General features: G+C 46.2%; 1 protein-coding gene across 2 annotated transcripts in view; it reads left to right on the forward strand.

Annotated features, from left to right (window-relative positions):
* The window catches only part of LOC139276035 (cyclic AMP receptor-like protein A), a 458,883-nt gene that overhangs the window by 308,525 nt on the left and 125,825 nt on the right, over positions 1 to 24,533 (forward strand). For both annotated transcript variants that reach the window (XM_070893418.1, XM_070893419.1), the window contains exon 7: positions 12,629 to 12,718. In XM_070893418.1, the coding sequence (XP_070749519.1) occupies positions 12,629 to 12,718 (90 nt within the window). The remainder of the gene's footprint in view (positions 1 to 12,628; positions 12,719 to 24,533) is intronic.

Here is a 24,533-nt window from a genome sequence, read left to right on the forward strand (position 1 = left end):
AGGACTGTGTGTTTGGAGAAATAAAAGTGCCAATTCAACTTTGCAATAATACGTGGTGTTGACAATGCAGCACCCATTCTGCAAATTTAAATATAATACTGTCGATGTGGCTGCCTCTCCCTGTCCAAATGGCCTCAGTCCCCCTCACAGCTCGAAGGCTGCTGCTGTATCTTCGGCTGCCGGCCAGCCACTGAGGCCGCTGATATCCTATGGCCGAATGGCCTCACTTCCGTCCGCTGCTGATTCTTTGGCTGCCGGCCAGCCACTGACGCCGCCCCTAAAGCGTGGCCGAATGGCCTCAAGAACCTTAATGAGCTGCGTGTGTCCTGCGTTGATTCTTTGGCTGCCGGCCAGCCACTGACGCCGCTGATATCTCATGGCCGAATGGCCTCGGGTTCGTCCGATGCTGCTTCTTCGCGGCCAGCCACGAAGAGAATGAAGGCCTGCCTCAAGCACTGCAGCTCAGCTTGAAGCTTGCTGCTGTCGAGACACTGACGCCACACCGCTGCCTGTCTCCAACATGAAAGGCCTGCCTGAAGCACTTTCACACAGGTAGGAACATGGTTTATTTAATCTTTTCTTTGCTTATAAATTTTTATTCAGGTTGGATTTATTTGTATAATATTTGTATAAGTATAACTAAGGATTTATTGTATAATTTAATGACTTCCCTTCCCCCCCTCCCCTCCACCTCGTTCCCTATGCCTAATTTGTAACCTACGCCTGATTTTCTAAAGTGTAGACAAGGTTTTTTCGAGCGTACAAAAATCTTCTCTTACTCCATTCTAAGTTAGTTTGGAGTAAGTTTTCACTCACGAAACTTTGAAATCAGGCGTAAGTGGCCGGACACGCCCCCTTTTGAAAAAAAAATTCTGTTCCAAAGTGAAACTGACTGACTAGAACTGGAGCAAACTAAATGTCGAGAATTCCGATTTCTAAGATACTCCATTCTACACCAGTTGCTCCTAAAAATCAGGAGCAAATCATGTGGAAACTTGGGGCCTGTCATTCTATCTTTGAAACTGACCACCACTTAGGGATTTGGCGCAGGCTCATGTGGAAATCCTGAAGTTGTGGTCTATCATTGACAGCTCTGACACTGGTTGTGCTGTGCAACATGGTGGGCAATCAGTGTAATCACCCAAATCAGGGAAACTGACAAACATCGGCTCTTCTGCAGCAAGTACGCTGTTAAATGCCCCTCTAAATGTTAGATCCAAATGGATTAGGTGTAACTGAGATTTTAACAGCGTATTGACTGCTAAACATATGTTAAGGGCATAAAAAACTCATTTTAATTTTGTGTAGTGTGAAATTTGTCCATTTTAATCAAAATGTAAAAATTTTAAGAAACTTAAAAAAAAAATGTTTTTAAAGTTTGTCCATCTTTATTTCAGGTTTGCCTCTTCCCCAATCTTTTTTGCTCTCTCTAACAAATTTTAAAAGTTAGAATTTTAAGAAGTTACTCATTTCCTTGTTTGCTGTCTGTGAGAATTCTGCATTTTGCTTGGCTGCTCTGACAGCTAGTTGACGCAACAGCAGTTTGCATAGGGATTCTCAACTATACCCCTTAACTATATAGGCTTGCATCCTAGGGTGTTAAGAGAAGTAGCAGCAGGGATTGTGGATGCATTGGTTGTAATTTACCAAATTTCCCTGGATTTTGGGGAGGTCCCAGCATATTGGAAAACTGCAAATGTAACGCCCCTATTTAAAAAAGGAGGCAGACAAAAAGCAGGAAACTATAGACCAGTTAGCCTAACATCTGTGATTGGGAAAATGTTGGAGTCCATTATTAAAGAAGCAGTAGCAGGACATTTGGATAAGCAAAATTCAGTCAGGCAGAGTCAGCCTGGAATTATGAAGGGGAAGTCATGTTTGACAAATTGCTGGAGTTCTCTGAGGATGTAACGAACAGGGTGGATAAAGGGGAACCAGTGGATGTGGTGTATTTGGACTTCCAGAAGGCATTTGACAAGGTGCCACATAAAAGGTTACTGCACAAGATAAAAGTTCATGGGGTTTGGGGTAATATATTAGCATGGATAGAGGAGAGACAGAGAGTTGGGATAAATAGTTCATTCTCTGGTTGGCAACCAGTAACTAGTGGGGTGCCGCAGGGATCAGTACTGGGACCCCAACTATTTACAATCTATATTAACGACTTGGAAGAAGGGACTGAGTGTAACGTAGCCAAGTTTGCTGACGATAGAAAGATGGGAGGAAAAGCAATGTGTGAGAAGGACACAAAAAATCTGCAAAAAGACATAGACAGGCTAAGTGAATGGACAAAAATTTGGCAGATGGAGTATAATTTCGGAAAGTATGAGGTCATGCACTTTGGCAGAAAAAAAATCAAAGAGCAAGTTATTATTTAAATGGAGAAAGATTGCAAAGTGCTGCAGTACAGCAGGACCTGGGGGTACTTGTGCATGAAACACAAAAGGATAGTATGCAGGTACAGCAGGTGATCAGGAAGGCCAATGGTATCTTGGCCTTTATTGCAAAGGGGATGGGGTATAAAAGTAGGGAAGTCTTGCTACAGCTTTACAAGGTATTGGTGAGGCCACACCTGGAATACTGCGTGCAATTTTGGTTTCCATATTTACAAAAGGATATACTTGCTTTGGAGGCAGTTCAGAGAAGGTTCACTAGATTGATTCCGGGGATGAGGGGGTTGACTTATGAGGAAAGGTTGAGTAGGTTGGGCCACTACTCATTGGAATTCAGAAGGATGAGAGCTGATCTTATCGAAACGTATAAGATTATGAGGGGGCTTGACAAGGTTGATGCAGAGAGGATGTTTCCACTCATGGTGGAGACTAGAACTAGAGGACATGATCTTAGAATAAGGGGCCGTCCATTTAAAACAGAGATGAGGAGGAATTTCTTCTCTCAGACGGTTGTAAATCTGTGGAATTAGCTGCGTTGGAGAGCTGTGAAAGCTGGGACATTGAATAAATTTAAGAGAAAAATAAACAGTTTCTTGAGTGATAAGGGCTTATGGGGAGTGGGTGGGGAAGTGGAGCTGAGTCCATGATCAGATCAGCCATGATCTTAGTGAATGGCGGAGCAGGCTCAAGGGGCCGTATGGCCTATTCCTGTTCCTATTTCTTATGTTCTTATACTTCGTTGATTTGAATTGAATGTTGGAAAACCCAAAGTTCTCAACACGGGGATTGGAAGATCTTTGTGCGAAGCGTACTTTGAGGACAGAGCCCTAATTTTGCCATTCTCGCAGAGTTGGGGTGCATGTGGTCAACTGGCAGTAGAAATAAAAATATATTGCAAAGACCTCCATAAACTTTCACTAGATATGAAGAATCAATACTTCCGCCGCACCCCCCCCTTCCCCCCCCCCGCCCCCCACCCGGTTTAAGTTATATATGGAACAACAAAACAGATTCCTTAGGAGGGAGAAAACAATCCCCAGTACACTTCTGTATTCCTTTTGAGGTTCTCCTACTGATGTCCTCCTCCTCCAGGGAGGGTGGGATGGCTTACATTGCAGATCTCTTCTCTGACCAGCTGTGCCTTTCTAATCAGCCTATAGATATAAAATCTTTTTGGACTAACCCGTGCAGTTTTTCCTTCTCCTGGGCTGAAACATATTTTTCCACAGTTGCATTCGAACTTGGGCAAAATTTAACAAAAGAGGGTGAGTGAGTGTTTGACACTTGATGGGGCATCCTTACTTGTTTTAACAATATTGTAGCTGGTGTCATTTGTAATTGTATTTTGTTATCTGTGAAACTGGATTAAATCTGTACACCTTGTATGTTTGGTAACTTATTACACAGGCTGCTTGCTTCCTGCTAGTACCTTTGAATTGTGACCCGGAAATTTGGGGGTGGAATATTCTGATTGTGAAAAAAACATCCATTTAATGCTTAGTACATGTTATGCACACTACAAGATTTTGATACTCATTGTGTGGAGACCAACTAATGTGATTTTGCTTTCAGTGATGTGAAATATTCCTGTAACTAATGTCCTGCCATGTTATGATTATTAATAATAATAACTTTTATTTACATAGCGCCTTTAACGTAATACAACATCCCAAGGCGCTTCACAACAGTGCTACAAGACAAACAGATAAATTTGACAACGAGCCACAAAAGAAGAAATTAAGTCAGATGACTAAAAGTTTGTTTAAAGAGGTAGGTTTTAAGGAGCGTCTTAAAGGAGGAAAGAGAGGTAGTGAGGTGGAGAGGTTTAAGGAGTGAGTTCCAGAGCTTAGGGCCCAAGCAGCTGAAGGCACGTCCACCGCTGGTTAAGCAGTTATCATGAGGGATGTTCAAGAGGCCAGAATTTGAGGAGTGTAGACACCTTGTGGGGTTTTGAGGCTGAAAAAGATTACAGCGACAGGGAGGGGCAAGGCCATGGAGTGATTTGTAAACAAGGATGAGAATTTTGAAATCAAGGCGTTGTTTAACTGGGAGCCAATGTAGGTCAGAAAGCACAGGGGTGATGGGTGATCTTGACTTGGTGCGGGTTAGTACACAGGCTGCTGAGTTTTGGATGACTTCAAGTTTACATACTGTGGATTGTGGGAGGCCAGCCAGGTGTGAGTTAGAGGAGTCAAGTCTAGAGGTAACAAAGGCATGGAAACTTATTTCAGGGTCAAATATGACACCTAGGTTGCGAACAGTTTTGTTCACCCTCAGATTGATGCTAGGGAAACGAATGGAATCAGTGGTTAGGGAACACAGTTTGTGGCAGGGACCAAAGATAATGGCTTCGGTCGTCCAATATTTAATTAGAGAAAATGTCTGCTCATCCAGTACTGACAATTTAGATACCAAGCAGGGGTCGAGAGAAGTGGTGGAGAGGTAGAGCTGGGTGTTGTCAGTGTACATGACTGACTCCGTGTTTTCGGATGATATCGCCAAGGGGCAGCATATAGATGAGAAATAAGAGGGGACCAAGGACAGATCCTTGGGGGACACCAGAGGTAATGATGTGGGAGTGGGAAGAGAAGCCATTGCTGGAGATTTTCTGGCTACGATTAGATAGATAAGAATGGAACCAAGCGAGTGCAGTCCCCCCGAGCTGGACATTGGTGGAGAGGCATTGGAGGAGGATGGAGTGGTCAACTGTGTCAAAGGCTGCAGACAGGTCCAGAAGGACGAGGAGAGATAGTGTACCTTTGTCACAGTCACAAAGGATATCATTTGTGACTTTGATGAGAGCAGTTTCAGTACTGTGGCAGGGGCGAAAACCAGATTGAAGGGATTCAAACATTGAATTCATGGAAAGATGGTAACGGATTTGGGAGGCTACAACACGTTCAAATACTTTGGACAGGAAAGGGAGGTTGGAGATGGAGTGATAGCTAGCCAGCAAAGTGGGATGTCAAGGGTTGGTTTTTTGAGGAGAAGGGTGATGACAGCAGATTTTAAGGAGAGGGGAACAGTACCTGAGGAGAGAGAACCGTTAACAATGTCAGCTAACATGGGAGCCAAAAGTTGGGTGGTCAGCAGTTTAGTGGGAATAGAGTGAAGAGAGCAGGAAGTGGGTCTCATGGACAAGACGAGTTTAGAGAGATTAAGAGGGGAGGTCAAAGATAAACTAGAAAAAGATATGAGTTTAGGGCTAAGTCTGATGAAGTTTGGCCCTGTGGGCTAGGTGAAGGAAGGGAACTCTCAGAGGCAGCTGATCACGGTCTCAATCTTTGAGACAAAGAAGTCCATGAGCTCCTCACACTTGTTGTCGGAGATGAGTGTGCTGGAGACAGGTGAGAGGGGTTTAAGGAGACAGTTAGCGGTAGAGAATAGTAGTCTGGGGTTATTTTTGTAATTGAATGATCCTGGAATAGTGAGCAGTTTTTGTAGACAAGGTAGGAACCGATAGTGTTTTATGTGTTCCAGCCAGATCTGGCGGTGAATGGCGAAACCAGTTGTCCGTCACATCCGTTCAAGTCTGCGCCCTTTAGACTTGAGGGAGCGAAGATGAGGGCTGTACCGGGGGAACGGCCAGGGTGGGAGAGAGTAATTATTTTATTAGGTACTCAGGCATCACAGGTGGTAGTGAGGTTGTGGTTGAGCAGATCGGTGGCTGCAGAAATGTCATTGTTACAAGAGGGCCAAAGGTTGGACAGATTGGAATTGATAAGTGTAGTTGTAATAGAATTTGAAGAGAGTTTTTTCCAGGGGCGGATGCAGAAGGAAGTAGGTTTGGATTGGGGAAGGGGAATGTGGGCCGAGAGTGATACAAGGAAATGGTCAGAGATGGCTTTATCTCTGATTACCATTCATGTGTGGAATAAAGCATTAGGCTTTTTGGCCCCAAGTTTCCACACGCGGCGAAAAAGGCGCCCCTCAGAGCTGGGCGCCTGTTTTTCACGCCGAAAACGGCGCCTGAAAAAAAACGCGGTATTCTCGAGCTCCTTGGAGCTCAGTGTCTGCTTGGCGCGGTGCACAGGGGGCGGAGCCTACCACTCGCGCCGATTTTGTAAGTAGGAGGGGGCGGGTACAATTTAAATGAGTTTTTTTGGTGCCGGCAACCCTGCGCGTGCGCGTTGAAGCGTTCGCGCACGCGCAGTCTGAAGTAAACATTGGCACTCGGCCATTTTAAAAAGTGCTGCAGAAAAAGTGAAAATTTGTTTATTGAACCCTTGCAAAGGCTTGCATTTAAATTTTCTTGATATTTCTGTGTGTGAGGGAGTGCTTTTAGCAGCACTGCTGAATAAATCACCTGCTGAATTAATGTTGGCTCTTTAACCAGTGTTACTGCAGCAACTGTGCATTTTAATTCAGCCTTTACAACTCGTTACCGTTTCAATCTCCACCACTCATTCTGTAATTAAAGATAGACCGTCATAAACGGGACACATGCACTTGTTTGAGACTATGCAAATTATTTGTAGCTGTTCAATTTTTAACATTTTTTAATAAAACCACATTGCCCTTCCATGATCAGCACTGAGGCTTCTTGCAGCTTTCTCCCCCTGCCGTCAGTTGGTCCCGACGGCAAACGGCTGCCTCAAGCACTGAGGCTTCTTGCAGCTTTCTCCCTCCCTCCCCCTGCCGTCGGTCGGTCCCGACGGCAAACCGCTGCCTGAAAGGCCTGCCTGAAGCACTTTCACACAGGTAGGAACATGGTTTATTTAATCTTTTCTTTGCTTGTAAATTTTTATTCAGGTTGGATTTATTTGTATAATATTTGTATAAGTATAACTAAGGATTTATTGTAGAATTTAATGACTTCCCTTCCCCCCCCCCTCCCCCCCCCCCACCTCGTTCCCGGACGCCTAATTTGTAACCTGCGCCTGATTTTTTAATGTGTAGACAAGGTTTTTTCAAGCGTACAAAAATCTTCACTTGCTCCATTCTAAGTTAGTTTGGAGTACGTTTTCACTGTGGAAACTTTCAAATCAGGCGTCAGTGGCCGGACACGCCCCCTTTTGAAAAAAAAATTCTGTTCAAAAGTGAAACTGTTCTACCTGACTAGAACTGCAGAAAACTTAAATGTGGAGTATTGCGATTTCTAAGATATTCCGTTCTCCACCAGTTGCTCCTAAAAATCAGGAGCAAATCATGTGGAAACTTTGGGCCATTATATGTAAACATCCTATTGTTTTAGATTTTTTATTGTTGGCCTTTTATGGAATTTTCTTCCAAGTCAGTTATTTTAAAAGGTTTACCTCCCGGCACTGGTTTAAAAGAATGAAATGATGAATACCAGAATATTCTTGCATCTCTGATCTGTGGTCACAATTTCCACATCCCATGAAATTTAATGCTAGAATCCCTAGATTCTAGAATGGTACCAGCAGATTGGAAGGTAGCAAATGTAATACTGCTATTCAAGAAAGGAGGGAGAGAGAAAACAGCGAACTACAGGCCAGTTAGCTTGACATAAATCATCGGGAAAATGCTGGAATCCATTATTAAGGAAGTGGTATCAGGTCATTTAGAAAATCATAACATGATCAGGCAGAATCAACATGGTTTTATGAAAGGGAAATCGCATTTGACAAATTTCTTAGAGTTTTTTGAGGATGTAATTAACAGGGTAGGTAAAGGGGAACCAGTGGATGTGGTATATTTGGATTACCAAAAGGTCATTCGATAAGGTGCCACATAAAAGGTTATTACACAAAATATCGGCTCATGGGATTTGGAGATGATGTATTAGCATAGATGGGGGATTGGTTAATGGACAGAAAACAGAAAGTAGGGATAAACAGGTCTTTTTCAGGTTGGCCGGCTATAACTAGTGGGGTGCTGCAAGGACCTAGATGAAAGGACCAAGTGTCATGTATCGAAGTATGCTGACGATACAAAGCTAGGTGGGACAGTAAGCTGTGAGAAGAACACAAAGCGTCTGCAAAGGGATATAGATAGACTAATGGAGTGGGCAGTAAGGTGGCAGATGGAGTATAATGTAGGGAAATGTGAGGTTATTCACTTTGGTAGGAAGAATACAAAAACAGAATATTTTTTAAATGGTGAGAAACTTTTAAATGTTGGTGTTCAGAGAGAATTGGGTGTCCTCGTGTAAAAAATACAAAGCTAGCATGCAGGTACAGCAAGCAATAAGGAAGGCAAATGCCGTGTTGGCCTTTATTGCAAAGGGGTTGGAGTATAAGGGTAAGGAAGTCTTGCTACAATATCATATATACAAAAAAAACAGACCTTCTGCACATACGCAAATTTTTTTTTCAATCTTTTCTCCCATTTTTATCTTCTTCCCGCGCTTCTGGTCAGCTGTCGGGGAGCGCCCACGCATGCGCTGTACACCCAGGGCAGGATTTTAGATTGCAGTCACAATGGAAGGAGATGGGAGCAGGCAGAAAGCAAGGAAGTTTCTGAATGAGGCCAACGAGGCCCTTGTCACTGCTGTGAAGAGGAGATGGGGCTATTTAAATAGAAGGGGTGCAAGTAAACCCCTCCCAGCAGTTTTTCGGCATATTTGGACCAGCATCGCTGAGGAGGTGTCTTGTATTGACGACGTCAGAAGGACCCACACCCAGTGCCACAAGAGGTTGAATGACCATAGCAGGATTGTCAGAGTAAGTAATATTTTTATTGATGCACTCCTTCATTACTTAAATTATAAATTGACACCTGTTGGTATAGGTAGGCTTAGTGTTGCACCTTATTTGCCATAAATGATCATTACACATTGTTAAGACTGCTTTCTGGGATCTTAAAAGATGTTTCTGCACTTCGATGTCTTCCTCATGAGCAACGTGCAATTTCCAGGGCCATTAAACAGAGGACTGTATTAAATACACACAGTATGGTATAAGTGCTTTGATAGCTATCTGTATGTGTCATAAGAGCAGATGGGCCCTCTGGTAACCATTCCCATTGTCATCTTTGCAGGGAAAGATGTCCCACAACCGCCAGGAGCAGCGACGGACAGGCGTCGGTCCACCGAGAATCATGCCTCTGACAGACCTGGAGGAGCGAATGACCGGTCTGATCGGTGCCTCAGGGAGGGCAGCTGCCCATGGAGGTGCCGACCCCCCATTCGATAGTGAGGGTAAGTCCTGCAAAATCCCCGGGCTGGGTTGGGACAATGTGATGTACTGTCTCTGGACTAGGGTTCAGGCAATGTGATGTAATGTCTGGTGGACTTGGGTTGGGCAATGTGATGCAGTGTGTCTGGACTACACATCATGGAGTAGCAGCAGTTCTTCAAATGAGCCTGTGCTATGTGACCTTACTCACATCATCCTGCCCCCCTCCCCTGCTGCTAACCACTTGTCTGTTGTTTTCTATCTCCAGATGAGGAGTCGCATGCGGCACATCCTCCAATGGAAGCCTCCACCTCAGCTCGTCATATGGGGCTGGAGGAGGGAGACGAGGGCGAGGCCGAGGACGAGGAACTTCCACGAGAGGAGCATACCAATCAACCAATTATGGGGGGTGGTGGAGGCCAGTGCACTCGCCACCTCTTTTTGCGCCGGCCAGCAACTCGTCCGAGGAACAAACATTCTCGGGCTTTGAGTCATCTGAGTACAAGTGGTATGCAGCAACGCACTACTGGGGTTGCATCCCGTATGCCGTCTCTCCGGAGGGTGAATTGGCAAAGCCGGTCTGCTGACAGACAGGCAGTTGCACACCTGGACATGGTGGGACTGTCCAGGGAGAGCATCCAGCTCACCCGACAGCTCCTAGAGGTATTGGGTAGGATTCCCGCAAGTATTGCGGCACTATCCGCGAACATGATGGAGCTCGGGTCGCAGATTGTTGGTGCGAGCCATGAAACCTCCGAGGGTATCAATGCCCACGTGCAATTGATGGTCTCCATCTTTGAGACTACTGTCCCTAGTTCACACCCAGACCCACAGCACCTGTGAGTGGTAAGGCCGAGCAAGAAGCTCACCACTCAGAAGCCGGCCTTCCATACCCCAAGCTTCTCCAGGGGATCCACACATGGCGTCTCCCACTAATACAGCAGGACTCTGGCGCATTGCTGCACAAACTCTTGGTGCCAACTTGGGTAGGGTCATGATGCGAGGGAGGGGGTTGGGGGGGGGGGGCGGTTGGAGGAGGGGCCGGAGGTAAAAGACATTCAGTGCAGAGGTTGTTTTGTTGCTGTTTTGTTGTTGCTATTTTGTAAAAGTTTTAAAAGTTTCCCAATTCACAATAATGTTTAATAAATTTGATTCCAGTTTTGAAATGTTTAATAAATCTTATTCAAGTTACTGTATGCTTAATAAATTATTTGGTTCACCTTAACCATTCCTGTGTAGTGTCTCATTTGCAGAATATGAGGGGGAATAGTCAACTTGGTGGAATAGAGTGGCCAGACAACGGTCAGTTATGAGCATTGAATTATGAGCTGCTGACGTAAGGCTTTTGCAGTGGCGAAAGCTCCACGAGGCCTCCCCTGTGGTGGGGGTGGTGATGGTGGCATGGGCTCCTCGCCAGGCTCCTCTTCCTCCTCCTCCTCCTCCTCCCCTCTCCTGAGGTGGTCCTGCAGTCCTCAGTGGCAAATCCTGTTCCCTCTTGATGCCTAAGTTGAGTAGCATGAGTCTTCCTCGATTCCGAGGGACTGCCTATGATGATGATTTAGCATGCAGCACACCACAATGAAGTCAGAGACCTGCTGAGGGGAGTATTGCAGGCAGCCTCCAGAGTGGTCCAGGCATCTGAAACCCTGTTTGAGCACTCCTATTGTCTTTTCGATTATGTTGCGTGTGGCTATATGGCTATCATTATAGCGATGCTCGGCTTGTGTCTGAGGGTTCCGGAGGGGAGGTCATGAGCCAGTTGGCGAGGCCATAACCTTTTTCCCCCAGCATCCAGCTCTGCCCTTGTGGCTGACGCTCGAACAGACATGAGACTCTGCTCTCACGCAAAATGAAAGCTCCCTAGATATTGGGCATTGACTGCCATGATGCGCTGAGTATGGTCGCAGACAATCTGTACGTTTATGGAGTGGAATCCCTTTCGGTTTCGGTAAACCTCTGGATTGAGTAAAGGTGCTCGCAGGGCGATGTGCGTACAGTCAATGGCACCCTGAATCTTGGGGAAGCCAGCAATTTGTCCGAAACTTACAGCCCTCTCATTCTGTGCCTCCTTGGTCATTGGGAACTTAATGAAGTTCATCCTGTGTGCATACAGTGCAATAGTCACCTAGTGAATGCAGCGATGTGTAGCGTACTGCAAGATGGAGCCAATGTCCCCCACTGATGCCTGAAAGGAGCCGGAGGCATAGAAGGCAAATGCTGCAGTCACCTTCACCTGCAGTGCAGTCCTGTTGCCGATGGTAGGCTGTAGGTTTGCCTTTATGAGGTGTCATATCTCTGTGACCACCTCTTTTCGGAAGCACAGCCTTCTAACGCACTGTGCCTCAGAGAGCTGCAGGTATGAGTGCTGTTGCCTGTAAATTCGTGGGGAATAAGGCCTCCTCCCCATACCAGTGCGAGCTCTTCAATTACGCTCAAAATGCTCATCAATGAGCCTTCTTCCAGCTCGACGCTGCATAGCAAAGCAGACAGGAATAATGGCTGATATAGTATAGCCCCCATTTTTTAAATGTCCTTAAATATCCTTTAAAACAAACTATAAACTCACATAAAACTTCATTGTGTAAAACGCAGCCTTCCTTCTCCAAATCTTTTATGCACTGCACTTCTGCCCCGAGCGCCAGGTCTGACCTGGGTCTGACTGTTTTTCCGGGCGGGTTTCCGGCTGGACGATAAAACGGGCGATATCGCCAAATTTTCCGCCCGGGGCGATAGCACAATGTTCCATGCCAATTGACGTCATCAAAATGCTTAAAATATCGGGCGGCCAATAAGTTTTAGCACAAGTGCAAAACCAATGCCAAAATTTCTGCCCCGGTGCAAAATGTTGTGCGACTTGTTTCGCGCCCAAAAACAATTCCGCTTCGCCCAGGTGGAAAAACAGTTGCAAACCTGTCGAAATTAATAATGCCTACATATAAAATTGGGAGCACTGTTAATCAGATGCACTGATGTCCGTACCCATCATCCCATCAAACAAGGCTTTGCACCAGCATCGAGTCTCACAATTTTGGGGCTTAAGTGCCTTGGGAGGTTTTACTACATTAAAGGTGCTAGATAAATAAAAGTTGTTGTTGTTAAGTGTATAGCAGTTTATTTTATCTGTTCAGAATTAAGTATGACTTTTTTTTCTTGCAGTGCATATTATGTTGCCGCCTGGGGTGTGCCATTCTTTGTGTCCTGTCTTCCGCTCTTTGGAGATTATTATGGCCCTGCTGGAGTATGGTGGTAAGAACCTGACTCTGCCAATAGATAATGCAAATTGTGTGTAGAGGAGATCAACTGTCTTTTGCTGTTTGTTGCAAACGGAAATTTCATTCATTCAACAAGAAAATAGTTTCAGGGATTGGGATATAATTGTAAATTTATATCTAATCATTATTTGTGGTACCTTTAGAAAGGAAACATACGAGTTAGAGAATTTGCAGCAAATTTTTAAAAATAAAAAGCAAAGCCAGCATTTATTGCCAACCCTAATGGCCTTTGAGAAGGTGATGATGAGTACCCTCCTTGAACCACTGCAGTCCGTGAGGTGAAGATACTCTCGCAGTGCTGTTCGTGAGGGAGTTAATGGGACTTTTGACCCAGCGATGATGAAGGAACTGCGATATATTTCCAAGTCAGGATGGTGTGTGACTTAGAAGGGAACTTGGAGGAGGTGGTGTTCCCATGCACCTGCTGCTCTTGTGGTAGAGGTTGTGGGTTTGGGAGGTGCTGTCGAAAAAGCCGTGGCGAGTTGCTGCAATGCATCTTGTAGATGGTACACACTGCAGCCACCATATGGCGGTGGTGGAGGGAGTAAATGTTGACGGTGGTGGAGGGGTTGCCAATTAAGTGGGCTGCTTTGTCTTGGATGATGTCGAGCTTCTTGAGTGTTGTTGAAGCTGCACTCATCCAGGCATACAATTCTGTTACAAAAAATGGAATGACAAAGGAGACTTTTTGTCAGTTCAGAGAAGACAAGTAAAAGAAGAACTTTGTTTTTTGGGGCTTTCTCCCACTTTTCCTCCCTTCCTCTACTGAAGGCAATGAATCAGCTTGAGTTCATGATTTCATAAATCCCTCAAGGTTTTTTCTGTGGTAGAAGTTACTATATACTACAGTATTGAATCACACATTCCAATAATATTCCAACAATATTCAGGAAGGATAGACAGAAGGAAAAGGAGGTGGGGTAGCATTGCTGGTTAAAGAGGAGATTAACGCAATAGTAAGGAAGTACATTAGCTTGGATGATGTCGAATCTGTATGGGTAGAACTGCGGAACACCAAAGGGCAGATAACGCGAGTGGGAGTTGTGTACAGACCACCAAACAGTGATAGTGAGGTTGGGGATGGCATCAAACAGGAAATTAGGGATGCGTGCAATAAAGGTACAGCAGTTATCATGGGTGACTTTAATCTACATATAGATTGGGCTAACCAAACTGGTAGCAACACGGTGGAGGAGGAATTCCTGGAGTGTATAAGGGGTGGTTTTCTAGACCAATATGTCGAGGAACCAACTAGAGAGCTGGCCATCCTAGACTGGGTGATGTGTAATAAGAGAGGATTAATTAGCAATCTTAATATAGTAGAATTCTTCATTAAGATGGGGAGTGACACAGTTAATTCAGAGACTCGGGTCCTGAACTTAAAGAAAGGTAACTTCGATGGTATGAGACGTCAATTGGCTAGGATAGACTGCCGAATGATACTTAAAGAGTTGATGGTGGAAAGGCAATGGCAAACATTTAAAGATCACATGGATGAACTTCAACAAATCTACATCCCTGTCTGGCGTAAAAATAAAACGGGGAAGGTGGCTCAACCGTGGCTTACACGGGAAATTGGGGATAGTGTTAAATCCAAGGAAGAGGCATATAAATTGGCCAGAAAAAGCAGCAAACCTGAGGACTGGGAGAAATTTAGAATTCAGCAGAGGAGGACAAAGGGTTTAATTAGGATGGGGAAAATAGAGTATGAGAGTAAGCTTGCAGGGAACATAAAAACTGACTGCAAAAGCTTCTATAGATATGTGAAGAGAAAACCATTAGTGAAGACAAATGTAGGTCCCTTGCAGTCAGAATCAGATGAATTTATAATGGGGAACAAAGAAATGGCAGATCAATTGAACAAATACTTTGGTTCTGTCTTCACTGAGGAAGACACAAATAACCTTCCGGAAATAATGGGGGACCGAGGGTCTAACGTGAAGGAGAAACCGAAGGAAATCCTTATTAGTCAGGAAATTGTGTTAGGGAAATTGATGAGATTGAAGGACGATAAATCCCCAGGGCCTGATAGTCTGCATCCCAAAGCACTTAAGGAAATGGCCCTAGAAATAGTGGTCGCATTGGTGATCATTTTCCAACATTACAAAGACTCTGGATCAGTTCCTATGGATTGGAGGGTAACTAATGTAACCCCCCTTTTTAAAAAAGGAGGGAGAGAGAAAACAGGGAATTATAGACCGGTTAGCCTGTCATCGGTAGTAGGGAAAATGTTGGAATCAATTATTAAAGATGTAATAGCAGCGCATTTGGAAAGCAGTGACAGGATCGGTCCAAGTTAGCATGGATTTATGAAAGGGAAATCATGCTTGACAAATCTTCTAGAATTTTTTGAGGATGTAACTAGTAGAGTGGACAAGGGAGAACCAGTGGATATGGTGTATTTGGACTTTCAAAAGGCTTTTGACAAGGTCCCACACAAGAGATTAGTGTGCAAAATTAAAGCACATGGTATTAGGGGTAATGTATTGACGTGGCTAGAGAACTGGTTGGCAGACAGGAAGCAAAGAGTAGGAATAAACGGGTTCTTTTCAGAATGGCAAGGTTCAGTGCTGGGACCCCAGCTATTTACAATATACATTAATGATTTAGACGAAGGAATTGAATGTAATATCTCCACGTTTGCAGATGACACTAAGCTGGGTGGCTGTGTGAGCTGTGAATAGGATGCTAAGAGACTGCAGGGTGACTTGGATAGGTTAGATGAGTGGGCAAATGCATGGCAAATGCAGTATAATGTGGATAAATGTGAAGTTATCCACTTTGGTGGCAAAAACACAAAGGCAGAATATTATCTGAATGGCGGCAGATTCGGAAAAGGGGAGGTGCAACGAGACCTGGGTGTCATGGTACATCAGTCATTGAAAGTTGGCATGCAGGTACAGCAGGCGATGAAAAAGGCAAATGGTATGTTGGCCTTCATAGTGAGAGGATTTGAATATAGGAGCAGGGAGGTCTTAATGCAGTTGTACAGGGCCTTGGTGAAGCCACACCTTGAATATTGTGTACAGTTTTGGTCTCCTAATCTGACGAAGGACATTCTTGCTATTGATGGAGTGCAGCGAAGGATCACCAGACTGATTCCCGGGATGGCAGGACTGACATATGAAGAAAGACTGGATCGACTAGGCTTATATTCACTAGAATTTAGAAGAATGAGAGGGGATCTCATAGAAACATATAAAATACTGACGGGATTGGAAAGGTTAGATACAGGAAGAATGTTCCCGATGTTGAGGAAGTCAGTCCAGAACCAGGGATCACAGTCCAAGGATAAGGGGTAAGCCATTTAAGACCGAGATGAGGAGAAACTTCTTCACTCAGAGAGTTGTGAACCTCTGGAATTCTCTACTTGTTGAGGCCAGTTCGTTAGATATATTCAAAAGAGTTAGATGTAGCCCTTACGGCTAAAGGGATCAAGGAGTATGAAGAGAAAGCAGGAATGGGGTACTGAAGTTGCATGATCAGCCATGATCATATTGAACGGTGGTGCAGGCTCGAAGGGCCGAATGGCCTACTCCTGCATCTATTTTCTATGTTCCTATGTTTCTATGTGCTGAGCAGTTCAAATTAGTTTGAGGAGTAGCAAATAAATTATAGCCACAATAAGGTATCTCCAGGATATCGATTAGAAAAATCAAGCAGGGTTTCAGCAATTGATAGGTACAGTGCAGTGCACATACATATGAACCACATGATAACTGCTTCTTTTCACAAGAGTCAACACTTCCATCACTTTGCCTTTAAAAATAAGGAATCAGCTGGACAGCTCATGCAGCTTTCATTAAAGCATTGCACATGGTACCCTGATACTAGAAAACATCTTCATTTGTCAGGTACGAGGAACCTAATTGATTGCATTTATTTGATTGGCGACCACTTTCAATGCAGCTGGCATCTCTCAGAACCACTCTCCTTTGGACTGCCCCCAGCAGCAGGACCTTCCATTCGTCAATGCTGTGCCATTGTGAGCAATTAGTCCTCTTTTCTGTCACTGTCACTACTACCCCTTTTATTGTAAGCAGAAATCATGGGACCTCTGGAAAAACGGCACATCTCTATAAGGTGTGTCGACTTTCTGGAAGAAAAAGGGCGCCAAAAACTTACCTTGTGATTCTCCGGTCTACTCAGGATGTCTTCGTGCTCAGCACAAAGGGGTCGGGGGCGGAGCCAGGTCCCGGCGCTAAAAACAGTGCCGGGACCTCTGCACATGCACACTAGAGTGTGCGCGCATGTGCAGTAGCTCCAGGCCCCGAGGCTGCTTGGGAGGGGCCCGACCCTAGCCCTGACCAAATGGGCTCCACGGGCAAAGATCAGACCTCCCTCCCGTTCAGCTCCCTCCCCCACTCCCTCCATCCAGTTCAGCCTTCCTCCCCCTCCCTTCCCGCTCTTCTCCCCCCCCGCCCTCTTCTCTTCCCCCCACCTTCTTCTTCCCCCCCTCCCCTCCCTCCCCGTCGGCGGCGGGACCCACCCGCCGGCATCGCGCTGGGGGCGGGCCCCGCCCGAAGTGTCAGCGGCGGCCCGGCCCGGTCCGTTCAGCCTCTCCCTGCCCCCCACCACCTCCCCTCCCCCCTCTCTTCCCCCCCCCCCTCCTCTCTCCCCACTCCTCTTTCCCTCCCCTCTTTCCTCCTCTCCCCTCCCTCCTCCTCTCGCTCTCTTCCTCCTCCCCCCTCCTCTCCCCCCTCTCCTCTTTCCCCGTCTCCTCTCCCCCCTCTCCTCTCCCCCGTCTCCTCTCCCCCCTCTCCTCCTCCCCCTCTCCTCCTCCCCCTCTCCTCCTCCCCCTCTCCTCTCCCCCTCCTCTACCCCCTCTCCGCTCCCTCCTCTTCCTCTCCTCCCCCTTCTCTCGTTCCCCCCTCCTTTCCCCTCCCTCCCTCCCCCTCTCCTCCTCCTCCCCATCTCCTCCCCACCTCCCCCTCTTCCCCCCACTCTCCCCCCACCCCTCACTGTTAAAACACAGAGACAGAGAGAGAGACACTGGGAGGGGGGGCCGTCCCAGCACGCAGATGGAGGGCTCCCGGTGCTGCAGTAGGTGAGTAGAAATAATTTTTTATTTATTGATTTTTAACATTTTTTTTAGATTTTATTTTAAAAAAATTTTTGATTGATTTTATTGGTTGATTTATTGATCATTTATTATTGATGATGGCTCTTTATTTGTAAAAGTGAAGTGTTTAATGTTTGTAAACTTCCCTCCCCGCCCCCCCCCCCCCATCTCTCGTTCCCTACGCCTGATTTATAAGTGTAGGCAAGGTTTTTCTGAGTGTACAAAAATCTACATTTACTCCATTCTAAGTTAGTTTGGAGTAAGTTTTCAGATTGATGTCGGGAAAAAATTCTTCACACACAGAATTATCACCATATGTTCTAGACTTCTGGGCAAGGTAGGAGCAAAACTATTAAGAATCATACCAAAACCAGTCAGATACTGTTAATGGGAATCTGTAGGTTTTTCTTTTTGAATGGATGAACTAAACTAAACTAAACTGGAAGGCCTTCCTCGACTGGATATATCTTGTGATTATGGGTGGGGTTGTGAAACATATAGCATAGTTATATAGTAATTGTTTCAGAAATTTAGTGGATCAAAATCACATGAGACATTTAGAATAAGGTGTTCCTTTCCAATACTATTTGTCTGGCTCCAGAAGGTAGGTGTTGAGCAGTCAAGTGATGGGATGGGCACATCTCAAGCAATTAGTGTAGTATCATCTGTTCTCCAGAATGTTGCAATAGAATGTGGTAACACTGGCTGAGCACCCTCCTTCAGCCAGTTGTGCAATGCACAGGGTGTTGTGCAGTAACTCTATGTTTTCAATTGCTTAAAAAAAAATTGGTAATTCTTTGGCAAACAGAGACTTAATGCATTCCCCATCATTACCCCTCTGGAACCGACCGCAACTTCAGGATTTAGCGCACGCATATTTAAGCATGGAACTCCTTAAGTTGCGGTCAGTTATTCACTGCTCTGATACTGGCTGCGTTGTTGACCATCCAGCCTTCATAACCAGCAATCTGTGTAATCAGTGAATCTGACAACTTGGGGCTTTTCCGCAGTCATATCGCTTTTACATACCCCATTAACTGCTAAGCTCTATTGGAATAGGTGTATCTGGGGTTTTAACAGCATATTGACCGCTAAACAAACATTATGGCCCTGCAAAAACTAATGTTTATATTTGTGAAGTGTCAAATTTCTACATTATGATAAAAAATTACAATTAAAAAAAAAACTTCATACCTTTTTTAAAGTTTTCTCATGATATTTCATGATATTTCAGGTTCTACCTCATCCCCATGTTAGAATCCATGGGCTGGATTTTAAGCTTTTCTGCTTTTGGGGCGAAAACGGAGGTGGGACGGGAAAGATAGCAGCCGGGAATAGTTTGGTGCATAAGTTTGGGCATCTGGGCCCTGCATCAGGTGCTGTACACTTCTCGGCGCAAGAATGGGAAACTCGTGAACTAAAGTACCAGGCCTTGAACGCTCCGAGAGAGGCGTGTGCGGGGGGGCGGGGGGTAGCGTAAAAAACCTTTAAAAACCCCCACAAAAACATTGCCCACGCCACCACAACACAAATCGCAAAAAAAATTTAAAGAACAAACACTCGCATTGACCTTTGGAGTACTTTAGCTTCCTCACCACTGCCGGGATCGCTGGACTGCTCTGATTTCCCAGGCGGTCATTGCAGCTGCACTTCCAGGCGGACAGATCGGGCAGGAGCTCAAACTCGCACCAGTGTCACAACCAGGGGGTGTTACACACCCAGCGCAACTCTTCCCTTGAGGTGCTGCTCAGCACTGCCACAAAACCCGACCGGAGGATCGCGACAGGGTGTTGGAGACCTCACTGCCACCTTTCAAGCCGCTCCGGGGCGAAACTCGGAGCGCAAAGGACTGGAAAATCCAGCCCATAATCTTTGTTTCGCTCTCTGTAGCATTTTTTAAAAGTCCGGATAAAAGCAATTTCTCATTTCCTGTCTGTGAGAATTCTGCAATATGATTAGAGAGTTTGTCGACATCGTTGGCAGCGATGTGTCAAAACTCTTCCAGGTGTTTGTGTTTTTGATTTCAGCTGGAGTTCTGCATTGTGTCCTGGAAGATGGGAAAGATTACCCAAACACACCCCTCCCTTTAGTCAGAACTTTGTTTGTTTTTGTAAAAGGAAGTGGAGAAATTAAAATACTTGATAAAAGTGAATAAGTTTGCCTGAAAATATCAAAGGTTTTATAAGCCATTAAGAATAGGTGTAGCTGTAATCTAATAACATATGCCGGATCCATACCTCTCAAACTGCAGTGTTAAATGGATGAAAGGCAGGTTGGTAGGGTCACGCTTTTTGCAAAACTTGCTGATTAACCAACTTGCGCACCATTTTTGTTTTTCTCTGCAGTATTTAATGTCAGGACGTCCTGATTAAATGAGACAGTTGAGAGGTATGTTCTGATCTATTACATATAGCAGAGCAACAACATACCATTTCATATACTTACCATATTTTAGCATATGATGTCCATAGTGTAACTATCTACAATGTGAGCCGAACTGGGGCCTTCCTTTCCCTGGTTGATCGTCTCGGTGCAAATGTTGGTTTTGGTGAGTCGTTTGTTGGGCCCTCGCTGGGTTGCTGCACAGCTGGCCTTGCCGGGCTGCTGGGGGTGGTGAGTCCTGCTGGGCTGCTGTGGATGATGGGTTCTGCTTCGTGGTCAGCCGCTGGGTCGGTTGCCACTTGTGTGTGTGTTGGAGGGTCAAAAAAGGTAGAATCTATTGTGGGTTGTTCTGGGTAGTCTGTAAATCTGAGTTTGGTTTGGTCCAAGTGTTTCCTGCCGGTGAGTCCATTTGAGAGTTTGACCACAAACACCGTACTCCCCTCTTTGGCCAAAACAGTGCCAGGAAACCACTTGGCACCTTGTCCATAATTCGACACAAATACAGGATCATTCATCTCAATTTCGCGTGACACATTTGCGCGATCATGATATGTATTCTGTTGAAGCCTCCTGCTCTCTACCTGTTCATGTAGATCAGGGTGGACTAACGAGAACCTTGTCTTAAGTGCCCTTCTCATGAGCAGTTCAGCGGGAGGGATCCCAGTGAGCGAGTGGGGTCTTGTGCGGTAACTAAGCAGGACTCGGGATAGGCAAGTCTGCAGTGAGCCTTCAGTTACCCTTTTCAAGCTCTGCTTGATTGTTTGAACTGCCCATTCTGCCTGACCGTTGGACGCAGGTTTAAACGGGGCAGACGTGACATGTTTGACCCCATTGCGGGTCATGAATTCCTTGAACTCAGCACTGGTAAAGCACGGCCCATTGTCACTTACAAGGACATCAGGCAGGCCGTGCGTGGCAAACATGATTTGTAGGCTTTCAATGGTGGCAGCGGACGTGCTTGCCGACATTATCACACATTCAATCCATTTGGAGTATGCATCTACAACCACTAAGAATATTTTTCCCAAGAATGGGCCTGCATAGTCGACATGGACCCGAGACCATGGTTTGGAGGGCCAGGACCATAAGCTTAGTGTCGCCTCCCTGGGTGCATTGCTTAACTGGGAACATGTATTACATTTGTGGATGCAGGATTCTTCAGTCTGCATCGATACCGGGCCACCACACGTGGGATCTGGCTATCGCTTTCATCATTACAATGCCGGGTAGGTGCTGTGGAGATCACTAATGAAGGTGTCCCTGCACTTTTTTGGCACCACTACCTGATTACCCCATAGGAGGCAGTCTGCCTGTATAGATATTTCATCTTTGCGCCGCTGGTACGGCTTTATTTCTTCCTGCATCTCTAACGGGACACGAGACCAACTCCCATGGAGCACACAATTTTTTACTAAGGACAGTAAGGGGTCCTGGCTCGTCCAGGTTCTAATCTGTCGGGCGGTAACAGATGATTACTCACTCTCGAATGCTTCCATTACCATAACTAAATCTGCAGGCTGTGCCATCTCCACCCCTATGGTGGGCAATGGTAGCCTGAGAGCATCGGCACAGTTTTCTGTGCCTGGCCTGTGGCGGATGGCATAGTTGTATGCGGACAACATGAGCACCTATCTCTGGGTGCGGGCCGATGCATTCGTATTTATCCCCTTTCAGAAAAGAGGGATATAAGCGGCTTATGATCGGTTTCCAATTCAGATTTGAGCCCGAACAGATAGTGATGCATTTTCTTTACCCCATAAACACACACTAATGCTTCTTTTTCGATCATACTGTAGGCCCTGAAGCCTTAGACAGACTTCTGGATGCATAAGCAACCGGTTGCAATTTCCCAACTTCATTAGCTTATTGCAATACACACCCGACCCCGTATGACGACGCATCACTTGCTAGTACCAAATGCTTACCTGGATCGTACAACACAAACAATTTGTTTGAACGTAACAGCTTCCTAGCTTTCTCAAAGGCATTTTCTTGGCTTTTACCCCATACCCATTCATCTCCTTTACGCAGTAAAGAGTGCAGGGGTTCTAACAGTGTGCTAAGACCCGGTAAGAAGTTACCAAAATAGTTCAGGAGTCCTAGAAACGACCGCAGCTCCGTCACGTTCTGTGGTCTCAGTGTGTTCTTGATTGCTTCCGTCTTCGAATCGGTGGGCCTGATGCCGTCCACCGTGATTCTTCTCCCCAGGAACTCCACTTCAGGCGCCAGGAAAACGCACTTCGAGCGTTTTAGCCTGAGCCTCACACTATTACGCTGACTAAGAACCTCCTCCAGGTTCTGCAGGTGCTCAACGGTGTCCTGACCTGTGACCAAGATGTCATCCTGGAAGTCCACCGTGCACGGGACCGACTTCAGCAAGCTTTCCCTGTTCCTCTGGAATATCGCCGTGGCCGATCGAATCCCAAACGGGCATCTGTTGTAAATGAAGAGACCTTTGTGCGTGCTGATGCAGGTGAGGCCTTTCGATGATTCCTCCAGCTCCTGCATCATGTAGGCCGAGGTCAAGTCCAGCTTCGTGAACGTTTTCCCTCCCGCCAGCGTCGTCTGCCTTTGGTAGTGGGTATTGATCCTGCAGTGAGAAACGATTGATAGTTACTTTGTAATCAACACAGATTCTGACGGTGCCATCTTCCCTTGAGGATTGGAACAATCGGATTGGCCCACTCATTGAATTCGATCGGCGAAATGATGCCCTCTCATTGCAGCCTGTCCAGCTCAATCTCCACCCTCTCATCATGTAAGGTACAGCTTTCGCCTTGTGATGGATGGATCACATCCCCGGAATTAAATGGATCTGCACTTTTACTCCTTGGAACTTACCGATGCCTGGTTCGAACAACGAGGGGAACTTGCTTAGGACCTGGGCACATGAGGTGTCGTCGACGGACGAAAGCGCTCGGACGTCATCCCAGTTTCAGCGTAGCTTTCCCAGCCAGCTCCTGCCGAACAGCGTGGGGCCATCGCCCGGTACCATCCAGAGTGGTAATTCGTGCACCGCTCCATCGTAGGAGACCTCTACAGGAATCAGTTCCTTTGTGTACATTCTCAGTTTAGTATGAATGGGAATCAGGACTGGCCTTGAAGCCTTGCTGCACCACAATTGATCGAAAGTCTTTTTGCTCATTATGCACTGGCATGCACCCGTGTCCAGTTCCATGGACACCGGGAGTCCATTTAATTCAACCTTCAGCATTATCGGGGGACACTTTGTGGTAAATGTGTGCACCCCATACACCTCTGCCTCCTCTGGTTCGTCGTGATCCACCGTGGATCTGTCCTCCTCTGCAACATGGTGGTTTGCAGGATTAGCAGGGTTTGTAGCTCACCTGCACATACGTTGGAGATGTCCCATTGTTCCACAGCCCTTACAAACGTATCCTTTCAATCGGCATGAATGGAAACTGTTGTGTTCCTAACACAGATGAGACTACACACAGGGAGGTTCAAGTAACAGTGACCTCAATCTTTATTAAGACACTCCAGAGTGAGTAACAGGCCTTAGGGGCTGGCTTATATACAGTGCTCCCTGGTGGTGGAACATGGGAGTGCATGCTTTACAGATACACAACATCACTCCCCCCCCCCCCACAAAGTCAAAGTGAAAACTATTTACAAGGTGAGGCGGTCGGGAGCCTTTCTTTCCCTGGTGGACCGCCTCGGTACAAATGTCTGTTCTGGTGTGTTGGCTGTACCCTCGTGGGCCTGGCGTGTTGTTGGCCCTGCAGGGCTGCTAGGTGAGCCTGGCCTTGCTGAGCTGTTGAGCGTGATGGGCTCGATTTCCTGGTCCAGTGTGGTGTCGTTGATCCTTTGGGTGTGTGTTGTGGGCTCGAAAAAGGTGGTGTCTGCTGTGGGTTGTTCAGGGCAGTCTGTGAACCGCAGCCTCGTTTGATCCAGGTGCTTTCTGCAAATTTGTCCATTGTTTAGTTTGACTACAAACACCCTACTCCTTTAGCTATCACCGTGCCCGCGATCCACTTGGGACCATGTCCATAGTTTAGCACATGCACAGGGTCATTCAGATCAATTTCCCGTGACACATTGGCGCGACTATCGTTTACATTTTGTTGCTGCCGCCTGCTCTCTACCTGATCATGCAGGTTGGGGTGAACCAGCGAGAGTCTGGTTTTAAGTGTCCTTTTCATGAGTAGCTCAGCCAGGGGCACCCCTGTAAGCGAATGGGGTCTCGTGCAGTAGCTGAGCAGTACTCGGGACAGGCAGGTTTGGAGTGAGCCTTCTGTGACTCGTTTGAGGCTCTGTTTGATTGTTTGTACTGCCCGCTCTGCCTGCCCGTTGGAGGCTGGCTTAAACGGGGCTGAGGTGACAT

This window comes from Pristiophorus japonicus, chromosome 11, assembly GCF_044704955.1.
Source record: "Pristiophorus japonicus isolate sPriJap1 chromosome 11, sPriJap1.hap1, whole genome shotgun sequence".
Taxonomy (NCBI): Eukaryota; Metazoa; Chordata; class Chondrichthyes; family Pristiophoridae; genus Pristiophorus; species Pristiophorus japonicus.